The following is a 20,826-nucleotide window of genomic DNA, read 5'->3' on the forward strand; positions in this document are numbered from 1 at the left end:
CAGGGGGATGGAGGGGAGGGTTGACAGGGGGATGGAGGAGAGGATAGAGGGGGGATGGCGGGGAGGATGGAGGGGAGGACAGACGATGGAGGGGAGGATGGAGGGTGGATGGAGGGGAGGATGGATGGGAGGATGGAGGGGGATGGAGGGAGGATGGAGGGGAGGATGGAGGGGGATGGAGGGGAGGATGGACGGGAGGATGGAGGGGGATGGAGGGAGGATGGAGGGGAGGATGGAGGGGGGATGGAGGGGAGGATGGAGGGGAGGATGGAGGGTGGATGGAGGGGAGGATGGACGGGAGGATGGAGGGGAGGATGGAGGGTGGATGGAGGGGAGGATGGAGGGGGATGGAGGGAGGATGGAGGGGAGGATGGAGGGGGATGGAGGGGAGGATGGAGGGGAGAATGGACGGGGGATGGAGGGGGGATGGAGGGGGGATGGAGGGGAGGATGGAGGGGAGGATGCGGTCCACCGCCATCTGCCCGCTGCCCCAGAGGCGCCTGGCTCAGAACACGCTCTCCTGCCTCTGGAAGCACGGCCGGCCGGCCGCCTCGGGCCCGTCGGCGTGGGCACTGGCCACGGAGCGCGCTGACAGCGTCCGCGCGGAGAAGAGGCTGTCCCGGCGTGCGGTGTCCAGGCTGTCGGCGGGCAGCGGCCCGTAGCCCAGGTAGTCCCGCAGCCGCAGCTGGAACTCGTGGGAGGCGAAGTAGTAGACAAAGGGGTCCAGGCAGTTGTTCAGGCAGCTCAGGCAGAGCGTGAGCTTGTACACGTGGTAGTAGCTGTGGCCCAGGAACAGGCGGCTGACCATGTGCACGAGCAGCACGAAGTTGTTGGGCGCGAAGCAGGTGACGAAGGCCAGCAGCACCACGGCGGCCAGCCCCACAGCACGCCGCCTCTGGCCCTGGCCCTCCGGGTGCTCGGGCGTCCGCAGCAGCGTGAGGATGGTGGCCGTGTAGCAGGCCACGGTGACCACGAAGGGGATGAGGAAGAGCACGATGAACAGCGTGAAGAGGAAGACGGCCCACGTGGCCACACTGGGCAGCATGGTGGACTTGAGCACGTCAAAGCAGGTGACGATGCCGAGCGCGTGCACCGTGTACGTCAGGTCGGTGCGGGCCAGCGGGGACAGGGCGGCCAGCAGCAGCAGCCACGTGCCGGCGCAGGCGGCCACGGCGTAGCGTCGGCGGCGCCAGGCCACGGAGGCCAGCGGGTAGACGACGCCCAGGAAGCGGTCCACGCTGATGCAGGTCATGGTGAGGATAGAGGAGTACATGTTGGCGTAGAAGGCCACGGTCACCACGTTGCACAGCAGCTCCCCGAACACCCAGTGGTTGCCGTTGCAGTGGTAGTAGATCTGGAACGGGAGCACGCTGGCCAGCATCAGGTCCGTGACGCTCAGGTTGATCATGAAGATGACCGACGGCGTCTTGGGGCCGATGTGCCGGCACAGCACCCACAGGGAGAACAGGTTCCCTGGGATGCTGACCAGCGCCACCAGCGAGTACACCACGGGCAGGACCACCGCGATGGCCGGGTCCCGCAGCATCAGGAGGGTGGCGTTGTCCGGACGCGTCATGTTCATGTCCATCTTGGCGCTGGTGCCGGGGGTTCCGGGGGGCTGAGCTGCAAGGCAAAGGGGTGGCACCGGGGGTGAGAGGGGTGGAACCCACTCCGAGAGGGGGTGGCCTGCGCCCTGGCTTCCCTCCCTCCTGTTCCCTCTTCACTCCCTCCCCCGTATCCCAGCCCCATAGATGCTAAATCCTGAAGGCCCCCATCACACACAGAAGCAGAAGCAACAATTTTAAAATACCCACCAGAGTCTGCCCAGGGTCCCGACCCAGGATGGAGGTTCGGACACCTGCCCTTCTACCCTGGACTTCACTTGGAAGCCCAGGGAGTGTGCTGCAATGCCCGGTGCACAAGCTTCAATACTGGGGCCATGAGGATGGAGGGGAGTGTGACAGAGGTCCAAGGTTACAAAGGAACCAAAGGGACTGACCCTCTTTCCAAGCTGCAAAGTAGCTTCGCTGAGCCCTGGTTTCCTCACCGGCACACGTGGTGTTTAAGTCAGGATCCCAAGACTTTGGGGCTGTGCTGGGTGTCTCTGGCGGCCACCTCAGCCACACGGGGGTGCTGTGCCACTGGCATCGGGGTCCCAGCACTTTGATTGCTTCTGTCTGTAACACCTCACCCCCCACCAATAGCCCAGCTCTGCTCCCTTCCACATCCGGGGCCCCATTCCCAGAACACCCATGGGGAGCTGCTTATTTGGGGCAGAGAGGGGATGTTGGCGTCCCTGAGACACCTTCCCTGACTCCTCCCTCCCTCCTGCCTCCCCCGCAGTGGGCTTTTCTGTGACGGATTTGGATCCCCTATTATAACAGTATCCATAGCCTCAGCAGGACGTGCAGACCAGAAAGGGGGTTGCAGGTGGGCTGGGGTCAAGTCCCCAACCTCCAAACGTGAGCAGATCATCTGCTTGGCCCCAGCCCTGACAGGGGGGTCCTGGCGGCTCCCCAAGACCGTGCAGTGAGTCATCTGCTCCTCCACCAAAGGCCGCACAGGTGCCTCCCCTGGGAGGTTTCAAGCACCTGTGGTTGGAGGGAACAGTGTCGGTCGGTCACCTCAAGTCCTTGCTTCGAGACACAACGTCCCCACCGGACAATGACACACACGTCCCTGGCGTGGTTTTGAAACCCCAGCGCCCTCCCAGCCTCCTGGGAAGTGCACAGAATACAGGAAGCAAGACTCCGCGGTACTTCCCAGGACCGGCCGCCCGTCCTGCTGCAAACCACGCGGAAGACAGAACAGCGGACAGGTGTCACCGTTGCTGTGGCCATGTGACATCTTTGTCCTTTCCTTGACTCCTGAATTAGATCCCAGAGCTGTGCCCGCACAGGGTGTGGGCAGTTCAGTGGCAGAGGAAGGATGCAGGCTGAATGTATATTATTCGAATGGGGGAAACTGCAAACTCTGGGAACTTCAGAACACAACTATTAGGGGTATTTAGTTGGCTCACAGGTTTGTCCGAGCCTTTCGTTCCCCCTGTTTGGTGGCCCAGATCGGGCCCCACCTGTGCCCTGTCTGTGAGCTGCTGCTGCCCGGCGCGGGCCCGGCTGGAGGTCCAGGCAGAGGAGGAGTGAGCGTGTCTGTCCTGGGCTCTGCCTGCCCGGGGTCCATCCCTGTGTGGTCAGTAGAGATTTTAAAAATCAGGCTTTAGCAGGGGAGGGTCTAGCTCAGTGTAAGCGTGCATGTTTATCACACACGAGATTCTGGGTTCAATCCCCAGTGCTGCCTCTAAAAATAAATAAACCTAATTACCTCCCCCGCAAAAAAAAAAAAAAACTAAACAAAATAAATTAAATATTAAACAAACAAAATAAACAGAGGGCTTTAATACTCGGTTGTACCTTTTGATAATTTCTGGTGGGTTCGCCGAGACGGGCAGATGGAGAAACCCAAGTGGGAGTGATCTTCAAAACGTTTTCATCAGCCCCACAGAGATGAAAGTGTTCGGAAACTAGGCAGAGACGGCGCAGATGCCAAGTGCTGGTAAACTGCACGCTTTGAAAGGGGTAATTTTATGTCGGGTGAACTTTGCCACAGTCAGAAAGAAAAAGAGAAAGAAAGGGAAAGAGATTTTCGAGAGAGAGAGAGAGAGGAAAGAGAGACAGAGACAGAGAGTTTCCTCATCTTATTTCTACGCCAGGTTTAAGGTTCTGACTTTGACTTGAACCTTTATTTTGGAGCAGTTTCAGGCTCACTGGAGAATGGCTAAGAGTGCCCACGGAGCGGGGGTTCCCCCGGAACCTCTGGCAGCTTCCCCTGAGGTGTCTTTGTCGGGCTAGGAAATTGCTGTCTGCCTTTGCACATTTTTTTTGGTATGTTTGACTGAAGTCCACAAGCAGCTGACATGAAGTAAAGACAATATGCTGCCTATGATGGTGGGCCTCGTCCAATCAGGTGACGGTCTTAAGCACAAACACTGAGGTTTCCCAGAGAAGAAGGAACTCTGCCTCCAGATGGCAGCGTCAGCTCCCACCTGGGTCTCCCACCTGCCCGCTGGCCCTGCAGATTGCAGACTCACCAGCCCCACAACCGTGTGAGCCACTTCCTTGAAATAAATTTCTTTTTATATGTCATATTTCACATTTGTGTACATGTATATGTGCAAATATATGCACATGTGTTTGCATGTATGTGTGTACACGTATATTCAACTGCGCATGTATGTGTATACAACTTATGTGTATGTAGTTATGCAAAAATAATATATATACACACACAATAGGGTACATATATGCTGTATGTATGTGTGTGTGCGTATATACATACATATATATACGCTATAGGATGGCTGTGTGCATATATGCATGCAACAGTACGTGTGCACACGTACACATGTGTGCAGCTGAGTATATGTCTGTGTATATATACAAAATTACAGCTCTCCGCCCTTTGGTTTCTGATGGCGCAGTGCCGATGGCTCCGGGGGCCTCCTGGGGCGGGAGGTGGGGGCCATTACTAGGTGTTCATTACTTTCATGCCGACTCTCACTTTGACAGACAGTGGGACAGCCACGCCTGCCACTCGCCAGCCTCCCCCAGGGAGTGTCCCCCTGAACTCCGTCCTCCCGCCTGCGTTGGCCTGAGGCTGCCCCCGCCGGGTGCCCCCTGCCAGGGCAGAAGGTGTTGCTGCTTCCCGGGGGTCATGGACTCCTCCGATGGTGCCTTGGGCCCCGGGACCCCCCGCCCCTTGCAGAGCCTTCTGGGGCCCTCGCTGCAGCCTGGGCACCTCCCCATCCGCCTTCTCCCTCCTTCACTCACACTGAGGTTGGATGGTCTCCCCACCTGCCCCCCACCGACTGCCTCCCGTTCGCTGTCCCATGGGGTTTTCTCTGTTGAAACTCCGGGGTGGTTAACCCTGTGTTAGCTTCTGCCCCTTGGAGCACCCACATGAAGGCAGATGGACGCAGGGCACAGGGGGACGGGACTGCTCCTGGAGGCCAGCAACCTTAACTCCTCAAGGAAAGTCATCATGCAAGAATGACACCTTTCTGACCTGGTCCACAGCATCTTCCCACATCTCAGCTATGTGCATATTTGCAGGAGGGACCCTGCGTGTTGGAGCCCGACACAGGGACAGGTGCCCAGCCCAGGGGTCCAGAGACGGGGGTCAGACTCCAGGCTCTGCTGCGAGGCTCCCCCGGGGACCCTGGGCGGGTCCCCAAGGGCTCTGTGAACTCTGAAGAGCAGGCTTGGAGCTCCCCGTCTGTTCCAGGCAGTGAGGCATGCCACAAACGGAGCTTCCCCGCTGTGAATGAGGGCTGGAGAGCCGCCTACTCTTTCGCAGCTGGGTTCGGTTTTCCCGTTGCTGATAAAGCTCGGTGTGGACCCAGTGGGAGGCACCGCCGTGTGCAGGGACCGCCGACGTCTATTGTCCTGAGCGCTCTGCGGAACCATCTGGAAAATGCAAGCCCCTCTAGTGGGTTCTGAGCTGTCTCCTCCCACAGCTGGAACTTGAGATTTGCACTCTTGAACTTCTGTTTTTGCTGCTTCCCACACAGAGACATGTGCAGAGCTGACCACGCACCCTTCTCCTGATCGCCGGTCCCTCAGACCCACGGGGAGACGGTGTCAGTGCCCAGCGGGGAAGAAGGGACCCCTGGGGCTGTGTGCACCCCAGCTCCCGGGCACAAGGGGTCCAAGTTTCACTTTCTTGGTAATTTGTTATGTAAATGCAATTGAAAGGCAGCTCACTGTTCACTTCTTTTGCTTTTTTCCAGAGTCTGGGCGATGGCTTTGTCCCTTCATTTTATCTGTCCTGTATCTACCTGGATGATATCAGCTTTCTTATTCTTTAAATGCTGGGAAAAGAGCTTTCACGCTTTAAGGCATGAAAAAATAGAGAGAAGGAGAGAAAGTGAAAGAAAGAAAGAAAGAGAGAAAGAAAGAGAAAAAAAGGAAAGAGGGAGGGAGAGAGGGAGGGGAGGAAGTTTGAAGAAAGAAAAATCACTGTTTTTTCCTCACTTTCAGAGATTGCACCCGTGTTGGGCCATCTGGCCCGGAGCCACCCGGGTGGGGACATCCGACGGGGGTCAAGGATGCCGTAAAGATGCCCACAGGACCATCACGTGTGACGCCGAGTTGACAGTCCTCCTGGCACACCATGCTCCCTTATGGGGCCGTCTGCGAGCCGGGAAGAGAGTCTGCACCAGAATCTGGCCTTGCAGACATCCTGAGCCCGGACTTCCAGCCTCCAGGACGAAAAATGAGAAACAAAAATGTATGCTGCTTAAGCTGCCCTGCCCGGGGTGCTGCGCGTTAGCGCAGCCCGAGGCGACCAAGACAGCTGGCACATTGATGGCCTCCAGCCATGGCTGCCGGCGTGTCTCACATGGACAATCGGCCGGAGGTGCCGGGCCACACAAGTCCCAGTGGCTGGCCTGGATTCCGTGCACCAGGGGGTCAGACTCCCTGTGCTGTTCCGCGGTCCCCGCCGCCCTGCTGGCAGCTGGCGAGGCAGACGTTGTGTTTCATAGACGAGGACTCTGAGGCTCCAGGGGCCCACGCTGTATGTCGCTCAGGGCTCTGCCCCCAAGGTGCTCTCTGCTCCCGTCCCCACTGCAACTTGATTCGTCCCAACGGCCGTGCGCTGGGCGTGGGTTGTAACAGTCACGGGGGCGTCCAGCCCCGACGTGTGTTAGCTGGAAACGTGGTCCCTGGGCCGCCGGGGAGGCCGGCACGCGGCCTTCAAAGCTTATCTGGATGTCAAGGCCCATTGCAAGCCTGACCTGCTGTTTCTTCCTCCGTTGGAGACGTGCCATCTGTGGCCAGCATGTGCAGAAAGAGCTTCCTCAAACCCATTTAAAAATGGCCCCGAGTTTCACTTTGAGTGGGAAGTTTTCCACTCCGCTAAGCGCACGGCCAGGTGCGGATCCTGCAGTTTTCCGTGGGCCGGCCCCGCTCCCCGCGGCGGGCCATCTCGGCCCCACCTCGGCTTCAGCAGCAAAAGGGACATGTCCTTGTTGGGGTCCCCATGGGTGCCCCCCTGCCCGGCCCTGGCTGACCACGATAGCCATTATGCTGATGGCCTCAGGCCGTGGCTGCAGGTACGTCTTCACACCCACGGGCCGGAGAGCTGCCAGTAAGTTACAGGGCACAGGGAGCGACGGGGCGGGAGGCTGCCGGGTGTCCACGGAGGCGAGGGCTGGGGGGAAGTTGTCTGAGATGAGGGAGGGGTAGACAGCCCTGGAGGCAGAAAACGCATCTCCCTCGGATGGGATGGAGGTGCAGAGGAATTTGGAATTCCAGGGCAGGATCTGGGGAAACATTGTTCGCATTTCTGCTCAAACAGCTACAAATGCACGGGGATGTGCTGTGGTAACCTCCAGGTGGGCACTTCAAAACGGTGCAAATTTGCATAACACATGGCCGCCCGGAGAGGGGAAGGTAGCAGGGGTTGCCGAAAGCCCATGTGGGTGGTGGGAGCACCTCCCCCCCACACCGGCAGCCTCTCCCTGCAGCCTTGAACTTGCTCCCGCCCACTGTGGCGCCCCCGCCGGCTGCTTTCACCTGTGCCCCGGCCCGGCCCCGGCCCCGCCCCCTGCACCCTGCCACCTGCAGCCTCGTGGTGTCTGGTCCCCCAGGACGGCGGCGCCTGTCGGCTTGCCGAGCAGCTCGGGTGATTAATAAAGACCTCTCTAACAGACGCCGACCGGCTTCTCTGAAACCCAAGGCGCTTGCGGTTTGGACCCGGAGCGGGGCGGGGTGGGCGGTGGGGGGAGGCACGGCGGGATGGAAATTTTATGAAACCAGCGAAAAACGGTCGCTGGTGGTCACCCGACGCTCTGCCAGGCGCTGGGTGAGCAGAGGTGGCTCTTGCAAAAGACAGGCGGCTGGCAGGCTGCATCATTTTGTTGTGCAAGGAACTGCGTGCTCGGCGGGCAGATCTGAGAGCCGGTCCCCGCTCCTCACCTGTCGGGGCTGCTGTGTGCCCCGCCCCCGCCCGCCCGGCCCAGCTTGCTTCTTAACAACTTTACTGGCATATAATTCTCACATCATAAAGCCCCCCCTTCACCATGGAACGTGGACACTTCAGTGGTTTTTCATCTATTTGCAGATATGCAACCACCCCCAAAGCACCCCCATCGCGCGATCCTGGAATCTAAAAGATTCCGACGTCTTTAAAAGAATTCCTGCACACCACGGCTGTCAGCCCATGCTCTACCGCCTCCCCAGCCCGCGTGGACACACGTTTAAAAATTACATTAAAATTCATATATCCTACGATGCAAGGTGCATGTTCTCCAAGTGTTCCATTCATCATATCTATTTCTGGAAGATTTTCGGTATCCCTGAAGAAAAGCTGTTCCCGTGAGCAGCCACTCCCCTCCCCGTCCCCCAACCCCTGGCACCACGAACCCACTTTCTGTGTCTGTGGATTTGCCTGTTCTGGGCGTTTCCTGTAAATGGAATCACACCCTGTATGTCCTTCTGTGTCTGCTTCTCTCACAGAGCATCCTGTGTTCAGGGTCCACCCATGCTGTTGCCTGTGTCAGAGCTTCACTCCTTTTCCTGGCTGAGTAATATTCCCCCGTGTGCATGGACCCGATTCTGTTTATCCATCCATCCATGGACATGTGGGTTTTTCCCACCTTTTCGCTGTCATGAATCAAACCACTTATCACTTACGCCCGGCCCGGGACCACTCCCCATCTGAAGCTGTGCGATGCTGAGATGCTGAGACGCTGGTCCTTCTGTAAATGTTGAGGTGCGTCTTACTCAAGTGGGGAGGTGACAAGGTAAACAGTCAACAGCACCTGTGAGTCAGACGGGTGAGTGCTCTTCAGGGATCCCTGCTGCGTTTTTTGCATAATAACAGCCCGTGTTTCCTGAGAGCCCAGAGCTGAGTTCACAGTGGGGAAAAGAAGGTCCTGACCCCACCCCAGGCAGTGTGGCCTGGCCTCCCTTCTGGGCTGCATGAGTCTTGGTTCCACCCACGTTGTGGTGCTTTGTGAGGTCAGCTCCGGGAGACTCAGACACCCCCAAAGCTTTCCAGGACCACCGCCGCTCCAGAGAGCCGGTGATGTCGGACGCTCCACGCGGACGGTGCCTTGGACTAAGCAGAATATTCAGTCTTGCTCAGACACACACGGGCCATTCCTCTCACACCCAGGGCCACTCCCTCCCTAGAGACCGCACCCAGGACTCACCATGATGCAACCGAGCTAAAATAAACTTGCACGTGCCCAGCGCAGGAAGTGCTGGGAAAACACAGGGCGTGCGGCCCCCACTCAGACCTCAGTGTCCTCGTCTGTCACGTGGGGATTATTGACTCCTCCTCCGAGGCTTGCCACGGTTCCAAGTGACCCAATGATGGTGACGCCGGGGTGTAAACTGGGGTGTGACCATAAGAATTAAGTGCATCAGTGACTGGGGAGGGGGGTGTCCTGGGCAGTTTTGACAAGTGACCCCAAACTGGGTGGTTCAAAACAACACAGATTCATCCTCCCCCCATCCTGGAGACCAGATGCCCGAGGCCAAGGTGTCCCAGGGCCGCGCTCCCTCTGGAGGCTCCAGGGGAGGGTCCTCCTGCCTCTTCCAGCTTCTGGGGGCTCCGGGCGTCCATCCCTGGGCTGGTGGCCGCCTCCCTCCCGTCTCTGCCTCCATCTCCACGTGGCGTCTCCTCTGTGTCTGTGTCTCTCCTCTTCTGTCTCTTCTGAGGTCAGTGTCCTTGGATGCAGGGCCACCTCCTCCAGGAAGACCTCCTCCCAGGTCCTTCACGTCATCCCACCTGCAGAGAAGCCCCTTTCCAAACAAATCACATTCACAGGACCTCGGGGCCAGGATGTGGGTTTGCCTTTTGCGGGCCCCATTGGTTCCGTTGAACGGCAGGCGTCAAGGAGAACCTTCCTCAGAGCTGTTTGGACTCTCAGTGCTTCTGGGGAGAAGCTCGTGGTGTAAGACAGTCCCCGCCAGACACTTCCTTGCAGAGAAGACCTCCCCGGCTGCCCACCCTGCAGGAGTCCAGGCAACGCAAGGCTTCTTGGGAACCTGACCATGGCGCCCAGAAGCACTAACCATTCCCGGGAGAGTCGGGGCGCGGGGGGAGGCTGTGCGTCCGCACCACCAGCCCCATGTGGGAGACCCCCTTCCTGCCCACGACCCCAGGACACGGCCGATGCTTGCGGTCCTGCTCAGCAGCAGAAGCTGCCTTGAGTTTTCTGGTCGACCAAGGGGACCTCTCAAAAGACACCGGAAACTGTGTGGTTGTCATGGGCTGAACCGTGCCTGCCCCCAACCAAATCTGTATGTTGAAATCCTAACTCCCCAGACCTCAGCATGTGACCTAAGTTACAAGTAGGGGCTTTGTAGATGTGATTAGTGACATTAAGATGAGGTCCTGCGCAAGCAGGGTGGGACCTGAGTCCAGTATGAGTGGGGACCTCATGAAAAGGGAGCATTCGGATGCACACAGGTGCATACAGGAAGACGCCGTGTGGGGAGGGAGGCACAGACGGAGGTGATACCTCCGTAATCCAAGGACCCCCCACAAACAGCAGAAGGTGGGCAAGGGGCCCGGGACAGGTGCTCCCCTGGAGCCTCCGGAAGCACCCAGCCCTGCAGACGCCTTGATCTCAGACTTCTGGTCTCCAGAACAGACGGAGACTGAATCTGTGTGGTTCCAGCCCCCCAAGTCAAGGGCCACAGCAGCCCCGGGAACGAATGCACAAGGGAAAAGAAGAAGATTTAGCTGATAGACTCCGGAAAGTGAACGCCATGATTCTGCAAAATAAAACAGAGGGAAGGCCCTCCCCCAAGCAAAGATAAACATGGAAGGGCGAGGTCGCAGGGGAGCAGAAAGGGAGGAGGACGCGGCCACAGCCTCAGCGGTGACTTGGAGCAGGAAGGACACAGTTAAAGATGGGAAAACCGCATTTCACGGGTAACATGGACTCGTGCGACCCCCTTTGTTGGCCGACGTACTCAGAGGGTGCCCAGCGTTGCAGAAGCCCTGGTGAGTGGAAACCCCGTCCACCCCGGGACTGAAGAAAGGCTTCAAGTTCTCCTGCCCAGGTCTCCTGCCCACAGTGGGCGAGGTGTCTCCCCGGAGCCTCTTACTCCTGAAACCCACAGCCCTGGGGGTCCCAGACACAGCACCCCTTCCAGAGCTGGTGGGGAGAGGGGTACAGGGGTCTGTCTGGAGGCAGATCCACACTGACCTCAAGGAGATTTCAGCTGTGGGCCAACCGACTGCACTAGGTTGCGTTTTATGACATCTCATGTCATCACGCACACACTCAAGCTTGTTTGAGCAAGAGTCTCGATTGACAGCTCATCTGGACATAGGAGAGGTACCAGAGCGTGTGACAGTGAGTGGACCTAGCCCAGGGGTTCTCAGCCAGGCAGCTGTGTCATCCCTGCCAGGGGACTCTCAGCAAGGCCTGGGGACGTTTCTGGTTGTCACACTGGGAAGGGGGAGCTACTGGCATGTGGTGGGTGGAGACCAGAGACGCAGCTCCACACCCCACAGTGCGCAGGACGCCCCCTATCAGAGAGCCACCCAGCCCCATGTCAGTTGTGTGAGGCTGAGAAACTCTGTCTAACATGAGAGACTTAGTATCTATCTATCATCTATCTATCTACCCATCCATTCATCCATCCATCATATCATCTGTCTGTCTATCTATCTATCTATCTCTTTCTATCTACAAATAAATCTATCTGTACATCTGTCATCTATCTATGAATCTATGAATCTACGAATCTATGAATCTATCATCTATCTATCTATCTAGGATTTATCTACAAATCTATCTGTCATGTATCTATCTATGTGTGAATCATCTATTATCATCTATAGATTATCTCTCTCTAGCGCTCCTTCTCTGTCTTTTGGGCACAGAGATCTCAACAACTAGAGAGACCGCAGAGATTCTAGAACGAGAGAGAAGCTTGATCAGGAGGGCAGGAGCTGGAAAAGTGGAGGAACAGGGAGGTGGCTGAGGATATGAAGGCCCCTTTGAAGAAGTACCAGAGGCCTCACCCCTGTGCCTTCCCCCAAACAGGGCTCCCTTTGGTTTTCTGCTGGTCTGTCCCCTGCTGGACCCCAACCCATCCCAACAAGACCAGGGTCAAAGCTGAGACTTCTCTGCAGCTTCCCGAATTCCCTCACCCCAAGACGAAGTAGAGGCTTATGGTAACTTATAGTTACCAAAGGGGAAAGAAAGGCAGGGATAACTTTGGAGTTTGGGATCATCAGATACACACTACTGTATATAAAATAGATAAACAGCAAGGTCCTACTGTACAGCACAGGGAACTATATTCAATAGCTTGTAGCAACGTACAATGGAAAAGAATCTGAAAAGGAATATATGTATGTGTATGTAAGACTGAACCATGATGCTGTGCACCAGAAATGGAGACAATATTGTCAACTGACCCTACTTCAATAAAAAAAAAAAAAGAAGAGCCATGTAAATCTAAAGTCAGCAGAAGAAAGTAAATAATAAAAGTGAGGGTAAGAATCAATGACATTGAAAGCAGGAAATCACAGAAAGAGAAAAATGAAATCAAAAGCTTGTTCTTTGAAGAGGTCAGTAAAATTGATAAAGCTCTGGACAGGCTAGCTAAGAAAAAAAGAGAGAAGGCACAAATGACTAATATCAGAAATGAAAGAGGGAAGGGGGTGGGAAGGGATAAATTAGGGAGTTTGAGATTTGCAAATGTTAGCCACTGCATATCCAAATATATTAAAAAATGAAATTTCTTCTGTAAAACACATGGAACTACATTCAATGTCCTGTAATAAACTTTAATGGGAAAGATTATGAAAATTAAACTATGTATGTGTATGCATGACTGGGACATTGTGCTGTGCAGCAGAGATGGACACATTGCAACTGACTGTACTTCAATTAAAAAAAAAAGAATTAATGTTAAAAAAGAAAGGAATCAAAGAGGGGACGTCACTACAGATCCCATGGATAGTAAAAGGATGATGATGGATTACAATAAACAAGTCTGTGCCCACAAATGCTGTGACCTAAATGAAATGGATCCCTTCCTCAACATAACCTGCTAAAACGCACACCGTTTGAATAGGTCCATGTGTATTAAAGACATGAAACCAGTCATGAATAACCTTCCTGAAAAATTGTGCTGAACACTGGAATTTGACACAACATTGTAAAATGATTATAAATCAATAAAACATGTTAAAAAAAATGAATAACCTTCCAAAACAGAAAGCTCCAGGTCCAGATGGGTTTACTGGTGAATTCCCCTAAACATCGAAGCAAGGAATTATACCCATTCTCTACAGCCTCTCCCAGAAGATGGAAGCAGAGGGACTATGACAAAATATCCACCTCCCGTTCGTTGTGCCAATTTGGACTTGCAGCAAAAGCAATAAGGGGCAAGGGGACTCATTCCTCGTGTGGTCGCCGACAATCTGTCTTGCCCTGGCTCATCTTTCCCACCCGAGGCATGAGAAGTGGCTTCTCACTGAACTGTCAACGCTCACTGTCACGCCGGCCACAAAAGTTTGACCATCTTTCTCACGTTCTCACACTGGGGTTTCCCGCCGGGCATGACTTTGCCATATGGAGCTGCTCAACTCTCTCCTCCTAGCATGATGGTAGCAGGAATTGGTTCTATCTGTGTGTGTCTGTTTCTGGGCTCTGTATTCTGTCCCATCGACCCAGGTGTCCGTCCTTCACCAAAACCACACTGTCTTGATCAAGGCTTGACGTCAGGGAGTGGCCGTCCTCCGCCTTGGTTCTTTTTGTTTCATGCTGTGCTGGCTGTTCTGAGTCACGTCACTTTTTCTGGTGTGTGTGCTGCCATCCTTCTCGCCCCTTGCTGGTCACCTTTTAGTTTTGTCAGTGCCATTTCATGTTGCACTCACGTTTTGTATCTTCAGGTCACAAGATCTTGCCCGTTGCGTCTTTTGTATGTTACACCTTACCCAAGAGTGCCTTCTCCATCCTGTAAGTGTAAAAGGTCCTTCCCTCTCTTTTTTTTTTCCAAGGGCCTTCACGGTTTTTATTTCCTGCTGCCCGGGCTGTGTTGTAACTGTTCCTCGTGGACCATCACACACAGGGATGGTCTCTGGGCCTGCTCGTTGGCGAGCCTCGGGGTCTGCTCAGCAATGGTGTGGTGGGAGCCAAGAAACACAAGGTGAAATCCCAAATTCTCGTAAAGCAACGGTCTCTGAGACATCCCTGAGCTCACTCTCCCAGTGGGACCTGACTGCCTTCCCCACTGAGGCTGTAAGCCCTCGGCTTAGGGTGCTCATGGGAGCCACCCCAGAGACACCTGCAATCGTACACGTCCTTACAAGATGTGGGTGTAGACCAGCTGATTCTCAAGTCTATAGGGACATGCAAAAAAATAAATAAATAAAAGGCCACAATAGCCAACACTATATTGAAGGAGAGCAAAATTGGAAGGTTGACACTGCCTGAATTCCAGACTTACCTATAAAGCTACAGCCATCAAGACTGTGGGGTGGCCAGCTGGGGAGAGGGGAGGGGGAGGGGCAACATAGGGGGAGGGGAGTAAGAGGTATAAGCTATTAGGTATAAAATAAATAAGCTACAGGGATATAGTGTGCAACACAGCAGTTTGGCCATTATTTCATAATATCTACAAATGGAGTAAAACCTTTAAAATCGTGAATCGCATCAAACGTATATCATACTGCATGGTAATTATACATTAATTGTTAAAAAAAAAGAGAGAGAGAGAGAACTTCATGACCTTTCAGGAATATGCTAGGTAAACTTAATAATAATAATAAAAAAAGCTGATGTGGTATTGGTGACAGAATAGAGAAACAGAACACACAGCCCAGAAGTCGGCACCGTCAACGGGGTCAACTGACCTTTGACAAAAAAGCAAAGGCAACACAGTGGAGCAGAGAGCGTGACTTCAGCAGACGGTGTTGGAACAACTCACATCCACATAAAATAAAAACAACAACAGCGAAAGAATGTAGACCATTCGTGACGGTCTTCGCCATAATTGACTCAAGACGGACCACAGACCTACATGTAAAACACAGACCATAAAGCTTCTGCAAGAAAACGCAGGAGCAGGGCGATGGCTTTTTTAGACACAACACCCAAGGTGCCACCGTGAAGGAAATCACAGAGAAGCTGGACTGGGCCAGAGTGAAAACTTGGGCAAACGTCTGCTCTGCAAACAACCACGTGAGGAGAGCGAGAAGACAAGCCACCGGCTGGGAGGAAATATTCGCAAGAGACAAATTTGCACCTGACAAAAGTACACAGGGAGCTCCTTGTATCTGGAACATGCGAGGCGCTCATAAAACTCAGCCCCAGGGGAAGAAAACCCAACTTAAAGACGGACCGAAGGCCTGAGCGCTTCACCCAAGAAGACAGGTGACTGCGTTGCAGGCAGTCAGGGAATTGGAAGTCAGCACCGCCCCGAGATGCCCCCAGGCCGGTCTCAGAGTGACTAAGACCTAAACACAGCGACCCCACACGCGCCGCTGAGCCGCGGAGCGGGCACCCTCGGCCCGCGCTGGGCGTTACGGGAGGGTGCTCGCCTCCTCCGTGGCCCTCTGGTCACTTTGAGGTGTGACGGCATTTTCCTGCGGGCGACGCGATGCCTTCAACGCCTCCACGCCCCTCACGCTCCCCTCTGTAGCCCCGAGATGCCCGTTACCTCCGTCCGGCCGCGGCCTTCACGGCGAGCGCAGAGCCGCAGGCGCCGGGCGGCCGGCCCGGCTTCCCCGCAGGCCCCTCCGGGCGGCGGGCTGGCTCCTCTGCCCCGGCCGCGCTGTGCGCCTTACGCCTGCCCCCGCATTCAGGTTCCCCTCGATTGCAGAATCTGGACACAGTACATGGCAGGCGATTTGCATGCCTCTGTGTGTCTTTATGCCCGAGATTTTGATCTGCCTCCTGCAGGCGCGACCCAGCCCCGTTCAACGTGCTTTGCCTTCTGTCTCTCCCCCCACCCCCCCCCGAAGTAAGGACACCTCCGAACGGGCTGCCTAACTAGCCAGCGACCACGTGCTGCCCAGAGCAAGCACCGTCTGCTTTTCTTTTGCATGACAATGTTTTTTGTTTTTTCTTTTCCCCTTTTTCGAGCTGCACCTCTGAGCGGTTTTGTCTGAATCGCACCTGCAAGTTGAGCCTCTGTCTGTCAGGCAGGAAGCCACCCGAGGTGGACGCATTAATTAATGTGAAGTGCTATTCTGTGAAGAAGAAGAAGAAAAAAAGAGCTGGCCTGGGGGTGGGGGACCTGCCGGGAAATAGGAGTTTGCAAGTAGCACGTATTGTGACATTCAAAAGCACTGCCTTTATGGGTAAACCAGAGCGCCAGCTGTGCTAAGAAGCTGGAGGGCTTTGCTTAACAGATCAGTACAAGGAGAGACACAACAGAAACAGAGAGACGGGGGGACAGGTGTACACCCTTCACTGACTCCTAGCTCTCCTCAATCTCAAGACAGTCGCTGCAATTTCTTCTCCAGGTTGACATGTGCATTCACTCGCCACGCAACCGTTTAATCCGGAACATTCCCCGCATCCAATTCCGGAGTCGGCGAGTCCGGCCAACATGCCAATGAGCAAATCACCCAAGGCAAGTTTAAGAAGAGGCCGCCTCGCGCCTGCACGACCCCACCAACGGGCTCCCTCCTTGCTGTCTTGTCAGTTCAGACCCCCCGGGGACCAGAACCCTCTTTTTTGCTTTTCAGATGCCATTTAAACCCCTCTTTTGGCAAAGTGGGGACGCTTCCTGAAATGCGAACAAACACACGCAGGTGCATCTCCTAACCTGGCACCCAGGAGGGGATGTTCTAAAGGGAGGCATCATGATGAGCCGTCTTGGGCGGAAACCTACACCAGACACGAAACTTCACAGACACGCCCCCACCACCTGCGTCCCGCCCACGCCCCTAGACCCAGGCCCAGGTCAGAGATGGGGGTCTTCTGGGCTGGGCAGACCACACAGCAAATCCTAAGAGGGTCTCCTGTGGATCAGACGTGACCTGGAACCAGGGCGTCCAAGGAAGGAGCCCCCGCGCCTCCCACAAAGAGGATGCGAGGTGACCCACAGGCCCACGAAGAACGTTTTAGGACTTGCAAATCGAATTCTGTTTCTCCGCCCGGAACACAAGAAAGACATTGCGCTTTGCTAAGAGAGAGGACTGACCATGCGTGTGTCTGGCTTATGGATGAAGTGAACACACGCGTTTTGGGAGGCACAGTCAGACCTTGGCCCCAAGGGCTGGACATGAGCAAATGCAAAACGGACAGAGCCTGGAAGCCGCTTCATGGAGAAGATGTGGGGGTCAGTGGGGCGCCGTCCTTCCACAAGAAATCCTCACCACCTACGGCCGGAGGAGGCGCACAGCCAGAGGGCAGCAACTGAGCGTCAGGTGACCGTGGGATTACCGGTGCCGACCGATACAAAGGAGACTTGTCAGTATGTGTCAGTCGCCCGGGATGGTCATGACCGATCACCCCAAAGTGGGGCTTAAAGCAACAGAGAGTCACCCTCCCCCCATCCTGGAGACCAGACGTCGGAGGCCAAGGTGTCCCAGGGCCGCGCTCCCTCCCGAGGCTCCAGGGGAGGGTCCTCCCTGCCTCTTCCAGCTTCTGGGGGCTCCAGGCGTCCATCCCTGGGCTGGTGGCCGCCTCCCTCCCGTCTCGGCCTCCGTCTCCACGTGGCTTCTCCTCTGTGTCTGTGTGTCTCCTCTTCTGAGGACACTGTCCTTGGATGCAGGGCCACCTCCTCCAGGAGGTCCTTCACTTCATCCTGTCTGCAGAGACCCTGTTTCTAAACAAGCTCCTGTTTCAGGTACCAGGAGTCAGGGTGCAGACGTGGCCTTTTGAAGTTCTCAGTTCAACCCACTACAATAAGCAAGTGTGATTGTAATGATTGGATCGGACAACACTGATCAGTGGGTGTTTGATCTGGGGCTGGGGGAAGATTCCGATGAGGAGCAGGATGCACACGTGGTCATCTCACAGGTGTCCTCTGGATAGTGAAGGAGGGAGACGCAACTGCAAAGTGGAGAAATCACATGACACCTTCGCTGGGTGATGAAGATGAGCATTATTTGTGAGACGGGCGGCCAACTCCAGGTGCCCCCAGGTGAGAGGCCCTGAGAGGGACCCACCGTCCTCACCTGGGCAGGGCTCTTGTTGAGAACACACACCTGGATGTGACCCGGGGGAAGCACCCAACACGCACTCCCCTAAAGGAGGAGGATGTTGCTAAGAAAATATGAAAGTCATAAGAGATGAATTTTCTGGAAAAATGTCCCAGAAACACTGGAGGAGCTGGACGGCACAAGCTACATGGCCCCAGACTGGACTCTGGGTGTGCTTTCCACATGGGACTTGATGCGGGCAGCCCACAAATGTAGAAGAAGGACCGACGGTCACGAGACAAAAGGGCTGTGTCGATGTTAAATGTACCAACGGGACTGCACCGTGGTTCCCTAAGAGGGTTCCCTCCCACTGTTAGGGTGGCCACGCAAGACAACGGAGACCTCGGAGGCCACGCTGTGTGCAGCTCCAAGGTAAATGGGTGGGAAGAATGGTGGGTGATTGTAAAAAAAGTTATGCATATGAAAATATTCCCTTGGATGCGTCTAGATCAACAGACGGTTGATAAGGGTAGATGATGGTTGACGAATTGCTAGAGAGCGTAGGATTACATAGACAAGTAAATGGAGAGATGATAGATATAGTTGGATGGATGGATGGATGGATATGTGTGATCAGATGACTGGCTGATAGATGAACACACAGCTCCGTGCATTGATTAGAGAGACAAAGGGTAGGCAGAGGATAGGATAAGGTAGATATATTGGTAGAAAATAGATACAGATAGAAATGGATATAGACAGATTCATCTATAGATGATTGATAGAGGATAGGGTTAGATGGGTAGACAGATGATGTATCTTATTAAATGGATGAATAGATGAATGGATACATAGGGAGACAGGCAGATAAGAGATGCATGGGTAGGTTAGAGGGACAAATGGAAAGTGCAGACAGAGGATGGGAGAAGAGATACACTGATAGAAGATAGATAAGATGGATGGATGGACAGATAGATGGGTGGATGGATGGATAGATGATTGATAGATAGATGGATACATAGATAGAATGGATGGATAGATAGTTAAGATGGATGGATAGACGGATGGATGCATGGATGGATGGATAGATGGATGGTTGGATGGATAGATGGATGGATAGATGTATGGATATATAGACAGACAGATAGCTAGCTAGATACATAGATACATAGGTAGATACATAGATAAGATGGGTGGATGGATGAATAGATAGATGGATAGATAGGTAGATAGATAGATAAGGTGGATGGATGGATGCATAGATAGACAGACAGACAGACAGCTAGCTAGCTAGCTACATAGATACATAGGTACATAGGTAGATACATAGATAAGATGGGTGGATGGCTTGATGGATTGATGGATGGATGGATACACAGATAGATAATTGACAGAAAGGATTGGATTGGATAGATGAGAAAGACAGTAAGACAGAAATGGGCAGATGGTAGATTAGACAGATAAGCAGGTAGACTAGATAGATGACAGGTGGATAAGTAGGTAGACCAGGCAGACAGCTAGATGACAGGTAGACAGGGAGCCTAGCTAGATGGGTGAAAAGCTGAAGCGCGCTTGCGTCTGGTGTGTCCCCTGACCATCTCATTTCAAGGCACAGTGTGCCGTCTGACTTAAGAAAGACCTCACCCGCTAACTGAGCTGAGTCTGCTCTATGCCCTCCATCACCGGTTAAAGACGATATGAAATTAGATCTTCCCTGTTCTATCAGAAAAGCCGTAGCATCACATGAATGGAAGGAAACCTAAGAGTGATGGCTCGGTGGGGGTGGGGGGAGTTGGAAGTCCCTAGAGGGGACCCATTTACATTGATTTTTTTCTGTGTGAAATAGATCATCCTGCCCCGCGGTGCATCCACGGAGGCAGGACGGCCTGGTGGTGAGGGGCCTGGGGCCGGGGTCAGGGGGGGTCGAGGTCCAGTCTCAGTTCTGTCAAAACTAAGCTGGGGGACCTCAGGCAGGCTCCTCCCTCTGAGCCCAGGGTCCTTCTTCCAGAGTGAAGGGAAGGTGGGGGTCCTTTTGGGGTTTTGTGGCTCCTTGACCTCATCATTGTACGCTGGGGGCTTCGATCCATGGGCGCTTTCTCTCTCTCACAAGCTGGAGACCGGCGGTCCAAAGTCAAGGTGTCAGCAGGCCTGGGTCCCTCTGAAGGAAGGGTCCATGAACACATGAGGTCTTTTTAAAATAAGATGGTACGTTGTGCTTTGAAATGAGGCATCCATCCATCCTTCCTTCCTTCCATACATGCATCTCTATCTATTTAATTATTTATCTGTCTGTCTATCTACCTAATCTCATTCTCTATCTAGACTTTACAATCTCTGCCTCCGTCTCCAAGTGGCTTCTCCTCTGTATCTGTGTCTCTCCTCTTCTGTCTCTTCTAAGGACACTGTCCTTGGATGCAGGGCCACCTCCTCCAGGAGGACCTCCTCTCTGGCCCTTCACTTCATCCCATCTGCAAAGACCTTGTTTCCAAATAAGATCCTGTCCTGAGGTTGTGGACAGATATGAATTTTCAGAGGGTACAGGTTCAATCCAAGAAAGAGGTAGTGATAACCCAAAGGGCTGTTCTGAGATGAAACGGGGTCATCGGCACATGGTGATGTGTGTGGTCCTTCGAAGGAGAAAGCACCTCATACATTGACTATGACTGTCACCATTTCCATAGACGTCTTCCCATC

At 54.2% G+C, this 20,826-nt stretch overlaps 1 protein-coding gene across 1 annotated transcript in view; it reads right to left on the minus strand.

Annotated features, from left to right (window-relative positions):
- Positions 1-457: 457 nt before the first annotated feature.
- The window catches only part of P2RY8 (P2Y receptor family member 8), a 44,309-nt gene continuing 23,940 nt past the window's right edge, over positions 458-20,826 (minus strand). The window contains exon 2 of the mRNA XM_072955907.1: positions 458-1,623. Within this exon, the coding sequence (XP_072812008.1) occupies positions 506-1,588 (1,083 nt within the window). The 5' untranslated portion in view covers positions 1,589-1,623 and the 3' untranslated portion in view covers positions 458-505. The remainder of the gene's footprint in view (positions 1,624-20,826) is intronic.

The sequence above is a fragment of the Vicugna pacos genome, chromosome X (genome assembly GCF_048564905.1).
Source record: "Vicugna pacos chromosome X, VicPac4, whole genome shotgun sequence".
NCBI classification, from domain to species: Eukaryota; Metazoa; Chordata; class Mammalia; order Artiodactyla; family Camelidae; genus Vicugna; species Vicugna pacos.